Source organism: Canis lupus, chromosome 6, assembly GCF_011100685.1.
Source record: "Canis lupus familiaris isolate Mischka breed German Shepherd chromosome 6, alternate assembly UU_Cfam_GSD_1.0, whole genome shotgun sequence".
Classification (NCBI taxonomy): Eukaryota; Metazoa; Chordata; class Mammalia; order Carnivora; family Canidae; genus Canis; species Canis lupus.
In genome coordinates, this window is record NC_049227.1 from 19327896 (window position 1) to 19340444 (window position 12549).

The 12549-nt window shown below is 50.5% G+C and overlaps 1 protein-coding gene across 2 annotated transcripts in view; it reads left to right on the forward strand.

Annotated features, from left to right (window-relative positions):
* Positions 1 to 12549, forward strand: part of GTF3C1 (general transcription factor IIIC subunit 1) — a 73574-nt gene that overhangs the window by 29332 nt on the left and 31693 nt on the right. For both annotated transcript variants that reach the window (XM_038539985.1, XM_038539986.1), the window contains 7 exons: positions 1277 to 1444; positions 3437 to 3552; positions 4634 to 4940; positions 5550 to 5779; positions 7999 to 8135; positions 9211 to 9364; positions 11871 to 11974. In XM_038539985.1, coding sequence (XP_038395913.1) covers positions 1277 to 1444; positions 3437 to 3552; positions 4634 to 4940; positions 5550 to 5779; positions 7999 to 8135; positions 9211 to 9364; positions 11871 to 11974 — 1216 coding nt within the window. The remainder of the gene's footprint in view (positions 1 to 1276; positions 1445 to 3436; positions 3553 to 4633; positions 4941 to 5549; positions 5780 to 7998; positions 8136 to 9210; positions 9365 to 11870; positions 11975 to 12549) is intronic.

Consider the following 12549-nt stretch of genomic DNA (forward strand, 5'->3'; position numbering starts at 1 on the left):
GCCATTTCCAGTTCCTACAGGCCCCCTGCATTCCTCAGCTCGAGCTCTCCTCCTCCACCTTCAAAGCCAGCAGCCTAGCACCTTCTAGTCTTTCACTCTGATCTTCCTGCCTCCCTTCCTAAGGGTTCTGTGACATTGGGCCCACCCAGACTCCAGGATAAGATCATCTCTTAACATAATCACACCTGTATGTCCTTGTAGTCACAGGTTGCGGATATCAGGGCATGGACATCCTCGCGGGGTCATTATTGTGCCACCACACTTGTATGTCATAGGACCTCCTAGTGCAAGGTCCTTTCGTCTTCAGTGGAGACCTGTGACCCTACCTGAGCACTTTTGCCCCTGTTGCTTACAAGCTCCAGAGAGCTTGGGCCAGTCATGGCCTCCTCTGTACCTCAGTTTCTCCATCTGTAAAATGCTTTCTAGGATTGTCAGGATCAAATGGGTGGGTTTGCACTAGTAAGGTGCTGAGATGTTTTTGCTTTGTTTTGTATCTTTCTTTTGGTGCAGCCACAGCACAGGCTGGTTATCTTTCTCATATTGTGCTTCCGTGGGTTGAGTGTGATGGGCGGATTGTGATTGCCTGAAGACCTGCGTTAGCCCACAGAATGGTTGTTGTCAGTGCACCACCACTTAGTCCTGCATCATTGTTTGTGTGCTTCAGAAAAGCTAGCATACAGAGTGCTGTGTGGACCCCTTCATACTGGCAGCTTTTGCCTCTTTCTGGAGTTTTCTTGGAATAAATTCCCACTCTAGAAATCATTGGTGAAAGGTTTCCAGCAATGCCCTCATAGGGTTCTAGAACACGTTTACACTGTTGTAATACAACAGTTGTATACAACAGTTGTGATACAACTTCTTGGCAGTCAAGCTCCCCTTAAAAGGAGAAAAATTGCCTTTCGCCCTTTCGGCAATACTGCTTGTGCGCCAGGAACTGTGCTGGGTGCTGGGGAGCTGGCGTGGACAGACAGGCCCGCTTCCTCCTGTCGCAGAGCTTGTCTCGAGCAGGAGAAGGCTGCTGTTTATTTAATAGGACTGACACAGTGCCTCATTATTCCTCTCATTTGCATTTCCTTGTTTACTAATTATGTGGGAAACAAAAAGTGGTTATATGGAGGACATGTTCAGGTGTCGTGCCCCAGGATGTGCCGTTTCAAACGTTCTGAACTCGATGCTGTGTGTACGCCTGTTCTCCCGGTCCCTATCTCAGCTGTGCCCCACCCCCTTCAGCAGTGTTCTGCTCATTGCTGGAAAATATGCCACATTGCATTCCTAGGGACGGATGTCATGGTACGCTGCCTCCGGCTGCTGAAGGAATTTAAACGGAAGGTCGAGGATGACCATGACCAGGACGATGACGAGGACGAGGAGGTCATCTCTAAGGCAGTGCCCCCGGTGGACATCGTGTACGAGCGGGACATGCTCACGCAGACCTATGAACTCAGTAGGTCCTATGTGCGCGCGCCTGCTGACATGGGGCTCCTGAGCACTGGGGGCCCAGAGATGTGCTGCCCACGTGTCGAAGGAGAGGGCTATGTTGTTGAGACTCTGGTTCCCTTGGAAGGTCAGGCTTTGGGTCAGATCTGAGTGTGAGTAGTCACCCTGTAGGACATTAGCAAGGTCCCTGAGCCTTGGCTCCCACATCTGTAAGCTGGGATGATGCACACCCTAGCCCATGAGAGGGACTGAGTGAGGAGTAGAATCAGAACATTGGTGTAGGGCCTCCCCTGTGGAAAGCACTCAAAAACTGATTAATACTAATCAGTTAATACTAAAATGCAAAGATTCGAGAACCACCTCCCATCTTCTGAAATTGATCTGGAGTTACTGCAGGCCTGTAGTCTCGTCTCCCCACTCCTCGCCTTTTCCCTAGACCCCCTGGGATTCATGTAAGACAGCAGTGACCCAGAGCCATAGACAGAGTGGCTGCAGGTCCCTGTGGGGAAGAGGACAGAAGAGGGAGTGCAGTGGCCACGGGCTGCGAGTCAGCAGCTGGTACGAAGCCACGCTGGTGAATCAACATAGCCTTTTGAGGGGCTTTTTGGCATTTTTTTATCAGGTTTTTTTTTTTTTTTTTTTTTTTAAGATTTTGTTTATTCATGAGAGACACAGAAAGAGAGAGAGAGGCAGACACAGGCAGAGGGAGAAGCAGGCTCCATGCAGGGAGCCCAACATGGGACTCGATCCCGGGTCTCCAGGATCAGGCCCTGGGCTGAAGGTGGCACTGAACTGCTGAGCCACCTGGGCTGCCCTTTATCAGCTTTTAATATCACTCCAAATGGGTTCCTCCGAACACAGTTTGGGAAAAGCTACCCTTAACCCTTTTGTGCCTACTATGAGCATGTTACTGGTTCAATATAGTGATACATCCTGGTCCTCTCTTTTGATTCTTTTTTTTGAGAGAGAGTGCACATGTGTCCCTGGTAAAGGAGAGGCAGAGGGAGAGTATCTTAAGCAGGCTCCGTGCCAGTGTAGAGCCCAACATGGGCCTTGATCTCACAACCCTGACATCATGACCTGGGCTAAAATCAAGAGTCAGACTCAACCAACTGAGCCACCCAGTTACCACCCCCCCCCCCTTTCATTCTGATGTTTATTTTTATGCCCATACAACACTGTAAGACCTCCTTTACCAGATGGCTTGTACCTGGCAGCCTCAAGTGTGTGATGCAGCAATAAAGGGGAATCTATTTCTGAACAAGAGAGCTTTGCTGCAAAGCCTGTCCTGTGGCTTGTGCACTTTCCTGGGGAGACCCCCTGCTACATCTGCCCCCACGCCCACCAGGCTCCATCCTAGAGTTCCTAGTCCCGGAGCCTTTAGTAAATTCAAAAGGGCTTCTTTGATGCACCTACAGTAGCAGCACTGAGTGGTGACAGCATGTAGCAGGGCAGGAGCTGACAGAGTAGACGGAGCAGATAATAGAGCACAGGTGTCTGCTGCTTGCTTACCGCAGGGCCCAGCACACTCTTTCCCCTAGCCCGCCGGCGGGCATCTGTATGGGACACTGCCAGATTGGTGTTCAGAATGCCTCTGCGTCTGCTGAGACAGCGGGGAAATGAGAAAAGTTCTTAACTAAAAACTATTAAAAACAAAAAAGAAAAAGAATCCGTTTCATGTATCTGGAAAAGTCCACATGAAAGAGCTAGCTCCCTGCTGCTGGGCAAAAGCACTGTCAGCGGAGCTGAGTACATCCGCAGCCTGTCACTTGCCACTTACTGTTCTAACAGGGAGGAGGCAGCCTGAAGAATTAGCTTTTGGAAGGAATGTTCAGAGGTTCTTGGTAGGGGAGGGAGAGGAAACACTGATTTTTTTCTGCATGTTGGTTTCGCCATATTGATGGAGTCTGCTTAACGGGGGTGGCAGGAGTGGATTTGTTTAGAGTGGGAGGGCTCCTTTTCAGGGGCTGAGGTTTACACATTATATTATTTCCCACAGTTGAGCGCAGAGGCACGAAAGGAATTTCCCAAGCTGAAATCCGAGTGGCTATGAATGTGGGAAAGCTGGAAGCAAGAATGCTGTGTCGCCTTCTTCAGAGATTCAAGGTTGTCAAGGTAACATCATGAGTCATCTGCAGGCTCCATTGTCTCTGGGTCTGCGCACAGCGTGATAGCCAAGGGCTGTCTCAGCCACTCAGGAGACGCTGTAGGCCTCAGTCGCAGGTGGCTGCCCACAGGCATGTCATGTCTCCTTGATGCTGGTTTTCCTTGGTTTTCACTTTTCAAAAACTGAGTGAGTCTTCCGCACTGAAAAGTCAGCAGGAGATGTGGCTACAGGGGGCACACAACTGTGTGGGGCCTCCAAGGAAGCTGGCTAGCCTCTCACTGTCCCTTCAGCCAAAGCAGGTGCTGCCCAGGGGCCTGGGCCCCTACTCAGGCCTCTTTCTCTCTCATCACTTGCCTGGCTCCTGGGGACAGTGGACTGGCCAACTGTACGTGTCTGCAGGTCTCCTTTCGGCATTCATGCCTACATTCCTTCCAGCCCATATCCTTCCCTCTCTTCTTGCCAACATTTTGGCCGTTTTGTTGGAAGGCAGGATTACAGTTGAGCTAATGATTGCAGAGTGCTTGGCATGTGCCTTGGCGTGAACTTGACACATAGAAGATGTTGTTCTTCCTGCCATTAAGAGCCAAGAGAGTGGCTTTCCCCTGTTCTGGAAGATAAGAAGAAGTGTGGGTTGATGATGGTCCCATCCTCTGTCCCTAAGGCAGTGGCTGCATGGAGCTGGTGACCTCCAGTCCGTGGCAACAGTTCTAAATCCTAGAATCCTACACAGTTAACACTCACTGCTCACTAACCATTGCCTGTGGGCCTAGTCTTGTGCCAGGCACAAATGAGATGGGGAAGGACCAAGTGAGGACCCAACCCTCAAGGAGCTCACAGTCCCATAGAACAGACACACATTCAGGATGGCAGTTTGGAAACCCATCTCCGACAGGCCTGTGGAAGCAGCATGTGAGAGGTGACCAGACAGGACAGTGAGGGAACACCAGTGGGGCTGACACAGAGCCCGGGTGGTGGCAAGAGGTGCAGGAAAGATTAGGATGCAGACACCACAGCCCCCAGCTCACCTGCATACCTGAGAGTTGCAGCACCCTCCAAATGTGATTAAACACATCTCATTCCCCCCTCCAGGGGTTCATGGAAGATGAAGGGCGGCAGCGGACCACCAAGTACATCTCCTGCGTGTTTGCGGAAGAGAGCGATCTAAGCCGGCAGTACAAGAGGGAGAAAGCCCGGAGCCAGCTGCTGACCACAGTGAGCCTGGCCTCCATTCAGGAGGAATCACTCGTGCCTGAAGGGGAAGACACCTTCCTTTCTGAGTCAGACAGTGAGGAGGAGAGCAGTGGCAAGAAGAAAGGGAGAGTATCCCAGAGTGACGGGAAAGCCAGCTTGAACTCCAGTCTCAGGACACAGCCTCATCACTCCATGTCAGCAAAGGGTAGGTAGTGCTCTGGGGGCTGGAGGGAAGGTGGGCAAGGCTGGCAGAGGGTGTTGCCCTCGATCTAAGCTCTGCCAATCCCACCTTGCTCTGGAGATCTTGAGAAAATAGCCCGTTCATTCAGCAGACACTTGAGGATCTCTTTGTGCTGTCCTAACTGGGGACCTGTTGGTGTCACGTGATCACATAATCATTAGTTTGGAGGAAACAGTCACGTCTGTCTCTTGGCTGCTTGCAAGTCTGATCTCCTTGGCAAACGTTCAGTTCATTTTGTTGTGTTTTTACTAGTAAAGGAATGAGATCCAGTAAACTTCCACTGTCCCCTTCCCTCTAGTGATCTGAGGAGCCTTTGAGGCTTTAGGTTAATTACAGACTTTTTAAAACATGCGCTGGGTGGAGCTTATGACCAGTTTGCAAATCTGGTGTCTAGCTAAGTGGAGTTTTGGGGCAGGACACTGCTCACTTGGCCCTCCACCCTAGTCCTCAAACTGACCAAATGAAACCCTGGGCCTGTGTGGGTCTGGTCTGGCTGCTGAGTGTTAGTGCCCTCCTCTCTGTCCCCTGATGAGGCCACAATTCATTCATGCTCCGCCCGCCCCTCCACGGCAGGTGGCTGGAAGGTCGTAAACCCCCACCCACTGAAGAAGCAGCTGCCTTCCTCCCTAGGAGGGGCTGAGGAGAAAGCCTGCCAGAGCTCTGCCGGCAGGGACAGCCTCCAGGACACCAGCACCTCCATGCAGGACACCAGCACCTCCAGCATGTCCTTTGGCTCCCACCGCATGAGGAATAGTAATGGTGACATGACCGTGATTGAAGAGGTCAGGCATGAAAACACAAAGGTGAGTGCTCACAGTGGGGAGTGCCTTTTCTCTGGCAAGGGCCTATGGCAAGGACCTTGGCCTTCTCAGTTCTGTGCGTAAGAATCCCAGCAACAACAACAAAATCAATAATGGTAAGAGTACTGTGTGCTGAGTGCTCTGTGCCAGACAGTGGGCTAGTGCTCCTCCACATACCACCTTTCTGCCCAGCCAGAAAGCATCAGCATTGTTTACATAGTCTTTTAATTCTCAACAACTTGCTCTTTTTACTTAAGTTGATGTTGTAGGGAAAATTTGTTTAGATTAGTGGTTATTCCCACTCTAGGCCGATTTAGCCTCCCAGGGGACATCTGGCAGTGTCTGGAGGAAACATTTTTGCTGGTCACAACTAGGGGACAGGGGACCACTGGTGTCTAGTAGGTGGAGGCCAGGGGTGCTGCTTAATCTCCTAGAATGTGCAGGGACAGCCCACGGGAGAGAATTATCCAGCCCCAAATGTCAGTGGTGCTAATGTTGAGAAGCCCCACCTTAGATGAAAGGCCAGTATCATCTGCTGTGAAAGGGAGGTGATTACAAAACAGACAAACCTGAAACTGTTCAGTACATTCTGGCCAGATACTGTTGAGTGTCACAGCATTCAAGACCCAATAGAATCAAATGCTTTTCATCAGTGTAATTAGAAGGATTAAAAAGGAATTGACACAGGAGTACCGTTCTCATTATGTGATTTGGTTCCCTTTATGCTGTCCTGTGTCACTTGAACATGCCTCAGAAACCGCCAGTGGCACCTCCTGCACTTAGAAGCATGCCGTCAGAGGATGAGGCACTCAGCACAGGGCACAGTTGTGATTGGTGCAGCTTTAGATGCTGTTCCTGCTCTTTCATTGAGGCCTCACAACAGCCTCACAACACCCCTGTGAGATGGATGTCAGGACGAGACAGGGGAGGCCCCTAGGGAACGAGCCACTTGCCTGCTCAGTGAATGCAAAGTGAGGATAAGATCCCATACGTGTGAAGCTCCTCCTGCCTTGCTTCTCCCTTTTTGGTGTGGAGGCCTGTGCTTTTGGTACCACCCCTACAATAGAAGCAATGGGGGGTGGTGGCATGGGGTGCAAAGGTTTTCTGTGGATTTTTCTAGAAACTTTGAGCTCCTTCCTAGTCTTTGGATGCCATAACTTCTCAAGTCATGGTTGGTACTGTGTCACTGAAGAAGCTGGGCCTACCAGCAGGTGGGTCCCAGCAGGTTCTAGAGGGCCTGCCTGCCCTGCTCACACCCTCACCCTCTTTGTACCTTTGGATTATGCTCACCTGTCTCCAGCGGCACACATGTTCCCTCCAGGCCCTAGGATTCCTTTGCTTGTTGCCTGGCTCAGCTCTTTCTCTTCCTCTTAGAAATCTGTTCCCAAAGTAACTGCAGAATGCTGATCTTCTTTCTGCATCGTGCTGAGAAGATGCCATGAACGCCACATCTGGAGGGCCATTGGCAAAACATGTTTCTTCACCTTGTACTCTAGCATCCCCGTCACTCGGCTGCCCTCCAAAATGTTTGCTGTATAGTGCAGGAGAGCACAGAGGTCTTTCTCCTGGGCCCTTCCATGAATCTTGAATGCTTTTGAGCTGGTCCCCTTTCAGGAAAGAACTGTGTGTCTTCCTAAGCCCCAGCCCAGCAGGGAAGTGACCTGGGGCTGGCTGTCCTGACGACCAGCTGTAAGAAGCCTCCTCAAGCTCATTCTCGTTCTCCTGAAAGCACCTCTCCAAGTGAGGAGGGCATCCAGCAAAGGAGGGCCTAGGCCACCACAGGGTGCCCATTTGTGGCACGTGATTTGCAAGGACTGTACTGGAGTCAGGATTTCCCTTCCCTCAGGGGACACACAGGGGCTTTAACAGACGGGATCCAAGGGCAGATGTAACAGTTTCACAGAAGCTCTTAGAAGACAGGAGCTATGAAGAGAACCATGGGCATTTTGGCAGGAATGGGAGAGAGAGCACTCTTCGCTCTCTTCTCCCTTTGTCTTTCATTTGGCACACATCTTAATGCACCTAGGGACAACTACCTGACCCCAGAAGCCCATCTCTGCTTCTATCCTGTATTCCCAGAGAGAGAGATAGCCCTCTTGACTTTCCTTCTTGAAACATGGGCATGGAAATTGCCTAAAGAGGCAAGACACACCCGGGGGAAAGGTGGCCCCCTGACTTTATTGAGCCCATTGTGTTCTTATTCTCTCTGTCCCCCATTCTAGGAGAGCAGCAGTTCGCAGAAAGCAGGGAAGCATGGCACAGGCCAAGACAAACCCCACGAAACTTACCGGTTGCTCAAACGCAGGAACCTGATCATAGAAGCTGTTACCAACCTGCGCTTAATCGAGAGCTTATTCACGTAAGGAGCCATCTGTCTGTCTTGTACTAACAGTACATTTCAGGCCAGGTCATTATCACAAGCCACAGAAATGACCAAGAGACCTCTGAGTCTTCCTCTGCTGTATAGATTCTCACGGCATCGCTGTGTGGTAGGAAGGGTTTAGCACTTGTTCTAGCAATTCGGAAAGTGTAGACATTGAGGAACATAGAAGCACTAAACAGGAAGAGTGACTGGGGAAGAAGTGGAAGTCAGGAAAGTGCAGGGCACCTCTCTTGCCTTGGAGAAGAAACTTAGGCAGCCAATATGCATCAGCTCGTAAACAGCTTTTACTTCCACATGGAGGCTTTTGTTCAAACGCAGTCTGATGTGAAAGCAAAAACACAGAGATGCAGGTAGGACTTACTTGTGTGTTTGGGGTGAACCTCTGCACTTCAGTGGGGTCCTTCTAACCCACTGTCACCACCGCCTCCTAGGTGGCATCTTCCTGGCACCCAGTGTCAAAGCCGCTCAATTAGAAGGAGCCTCACCCCAGTTCTCTAACTAGGGGTTGGGGAGACCATGTGCAGACGATGCTGCCTGCATCCCCTTATCTGTGCAGTGAGGGGTTTGGTTGGACACTCCTAATGTCCTTCTGGCCCTGCCATCCAGTGATCGGTGGTCTGGAAACATCACGTAGTGACTCAGTAAGTTCTAGACAGTAAGACATGAGAGGAATCAGAAAGAGCTGCAGACCTGAGAGTGTCAACAGCCATGTAGTGGACCATCCCTGTATCTGGGAGTTAAAACTAGCATAGAGATGGATCTCCCATCACGGCACTCACTGTCCCTTTAGGAATCATGTACTCCCTTTACTTCCGGTAAAAGGCTCAGAATGTGAAGCTGCTTGTGAGTGGCAGCTTGTCTTTAGCTACTTCATTTATCGCCAAGAGAGATGATCTGTAGTGTCTCTAGAAGTCAGCCATTCAGTGACGAGTTCCCCTTTTAGTTCTCCTCCCATTTCCACTGGGTACCACTAGGTAGCTCTCAGCTGCCTGGGTTGAAAAAGGCCTTCTGTGTTGAGATTGGGTATATAACTTATTTTGTGACACCCCAGGATTCAGAAAATGATCATGGATCAGGAGAAGCAAGAAGGCGTGTCTACCAAGTGCTGTAAGAAGTCCATCGTCCGCTTGGTGCGGAACCTCTCTGAGGAGGGTCTCCTGAGAGTGTATCGGACTACAGTTATTCAGGATGGCATCAAGAAGAAGGTATGCATGGCTCTCCTAATGCCCACCACACCAGCTTCACACTATTAGAAGCTTTCTGTCTGGTTCCTCTTGTCCTCATCTGATTTCACTTGTTCCTTTGCTGCCAGTAACTCCCATTTCCCATTGTGCCTCCTCATCTGGGAAGCAGGGGCCATGCCAGCTTTCCGTGGGAGGCTGGAATCCGAAAAGAGGAATAAGTCGCTTGGATCTCAGAGCAGCATGCACAGGCCTTACAGCAGGTGTTCAGCCCCAGGCCTGCCCTGAGTGACAAGAAGGCGAGTAGGAGACATTGCGGTTCTGCAGAGCAGCACTGGCAGAAATTCAGCCACGTGTTAACAGGTGGAAGGTGTAGAGTAGGGCAGCAAAAGGAGTTTCCATAGGGATCTGTTCCATAGGGAACCGTTCCTGAGGAAGTGATGGTGGTGATTCAGGTAAAACGCACTGCTGGCATAATCTGAGTGCACACCAGCAGATCTTCTGCCTTCAGTTTATCTGTTTCTGTAAAATTTAAAGTTTGGGCCCATTCCCATAGCAACTGGAGCTCTGCAGCTCTGCACATAGTCGGAGGCCTACATTTTACAGGGTTGGAATCATTGGAGAGAGCCCTGCCGGGCCCCTGGGACCAGAAGGCAGGTACTTTGGGGACAGACACTAGTAATTGCCTGACCTTTTTTTCTGGCTGCATTGTAAATCTCTGCCTTAAGAAAGCTATGCTTTGATGTGTTGCTTCTTTAATAAGCTGACAAGGTCATTTCTGCTTTTTTACTTTATCTTATTTTTTTGAGACATTTGAAGTTTGAAAAACAGCAGCATGAGAAATGACTTACACTATTTCAGCCCTTCCAGGTTGGCAGCTCTATCAGTTTTTATATCTGCTGCTGAGTCCCCTTGACCTTGCCCTTCTCCTTTTACCCCTACCCCCACCAGCTTGCCATCCTCTCCCGCAGCAGGCAGGGGGTCTTTGTGCTGAGCTCTGTCATCAAGGACAAAAGCCCTCACCCCTCAGCAGCTGCCCCTTAGATATCTGTTGTCACACAGAGGAGTTATTTCGGGGGTGGGCCTCCTTCTTGGGACAGTAGTGAATGAAGGCAAGGAAATCTCCCACAGGAGTAGCACAGGGATCTGCTGTCCAGCTATGTCCAGCTCCTCCAGTCTAGCCTAGTGTCCACTAGGCGGTCTGGTGGGAGAGGTGTTGGGGAGGGTGGGGAACAGAGTGCCATGCATAAGCACCAACAATCGCATGACCTCAAAAATGAAGGCACCAGCCCTGGGCCTCTTGCCACAGAGTGCCACTAGCACTTCAGCTCTAGTAGCCTGTGTGTCCAGCTGGGAAGGACTGCACTTTTGTGCATCTGCCTTCAGGATAAGCTTAAGTGGCTCACCAGCATTTTCTCCGGCTCGCAGAGCCCGTGCTGCTGGCAGGCTGCCTGCTGATGCCCTGAAGGTATGTTGACTAGAGCTGCCATATGGCAGCATCCGCTTTGGCCTTTGCTCCTGCATCCTGCCCTGCCCACTGGGCCTTTGGGCAGTGCACTGGCTGGCTATTCAGCTGTGGCCAGTGGGGAGATGGGAATGTATTGTATTTGCACTGTGCTTTTAAGTGCTCCAAGGTGTTGCCTAACTGCATCTCATTTGAGCCTCACAAAATTCCAAAAGAGTTGGCAAGGTGTGAGAGGAGGATATTGTCCCCATATCACAAATGTCCATTCCCTATGATTGGCCCTACCCCTTGGGCCATTCTCTGCATGAAGCCTGCTGGTCAGAGTCACAAGTTTAGAAAACGCTACCTTGCCCTGTCCTGCTAGCGGCAAAGACAGAAGAAAAGCCTGGCTCTCCAGGGGCCATGATCACAGCATCTGCCATCTGTCACCCAGGCACCACACCCATACACCTCTGCTCACCTCCACCAAGCTATTCCGTTTGTCACCCTGGATAATGCTCGTGAAATGGTAACCCCCCTAACTGTTCAGCTTCAGTACCTTGGAAGAGGTAAAATAACAAAAGCAGCTCTAAATCCTCTGCCAGTTGGTTTCGAAGCGCGCCTGGCAGGAGTCCCATGATGGCACTCTCAGCGAAGGGAGATTAAGGAAAGCTGCTTACCTTTTCCAGATGGAAGCCCTCAGGATTCATGAGCAACTGTGGGAAATTCCCAGATAGCTGCAGTGGGGTGTCAGGAATGTGCCACTAGGTAGCTGTGGAGACTAGGGGGCCAGGACAGCCCAGCCAGGGGACTGTTTCCAGGGCAGAAATTCCTCACCTGAGCAGAGCAGCACAGAGCAGCACATTACCAATGGCAGAACTTTCTCAGTCAACTCAAGGGATTTTGATGCCAGAAATTGTAATGGCCAACTGTTCAGTAATGCTTTTTTGCTTCAGTCTCAGACATCTCTTGGAAATGTTAATGAAAAGTATCAGCAGGGTTGCTCCGAGGTACCGTGTTCTAGAGCTAGCTCTCCCTCAGCTCCTCCCCTGCCCTTTTGGGACTCTCTGACCTCTCCCTCCATAGGTGGATCTGGTTGTGCACCCGTCCATGGACCAGAATGACCCTCTGGTGAGAAGTGCCATTGAGCAGGTCCGTTTCCGGATCTCCAATTCCAGCACAGCAAACAGGCAAGTGGCAGTACCCCATAGGAATCCGCAAGGAAACCGCCTGGGTCTTCATATCTCCATCTGTATCAGTTTCCACACACACCTTTTGTTTATACTACTGTGAGTGAGATCAGTGGATTCACTGGTTTAGGAGCAATTTCTAGATTTTTTTTTTTTTTTAAGATTTTATTTTTTTGAGAGGGAGGAAGCACAACCAGAGGCAGAGGGAGAACCAGGCTCCCTCGCTCCCTGCCTCAGCTCAGGCCATCAGGGAGCCTGACATGGGGCTCCATCCCCAGGATCATGATCTTAGCCGAAAGTAGACGTTTAACTGACTGAGCCACCCAGGTGCCCCTAGTTTCTGGATTTTTAAGGAGAAAAAAAGTCCTAATATTCTTCATTCTCCTCTGCCTAATGGTGTCGACAGAGCTCTCTGAATCATGGGCCCTGTGAAGTGTGAAGCTCACCCAGTCTCCTAATGGCTCAAAATGAGTCTAGTTGCCTTTCTGCGGTCTTCTCTAATTTTGTTTGTAAACCATCTCACAGACTGAGAAAACTCAGGAGTGGGAGAAATTCTTAGCTGGGCTTAAACTGGA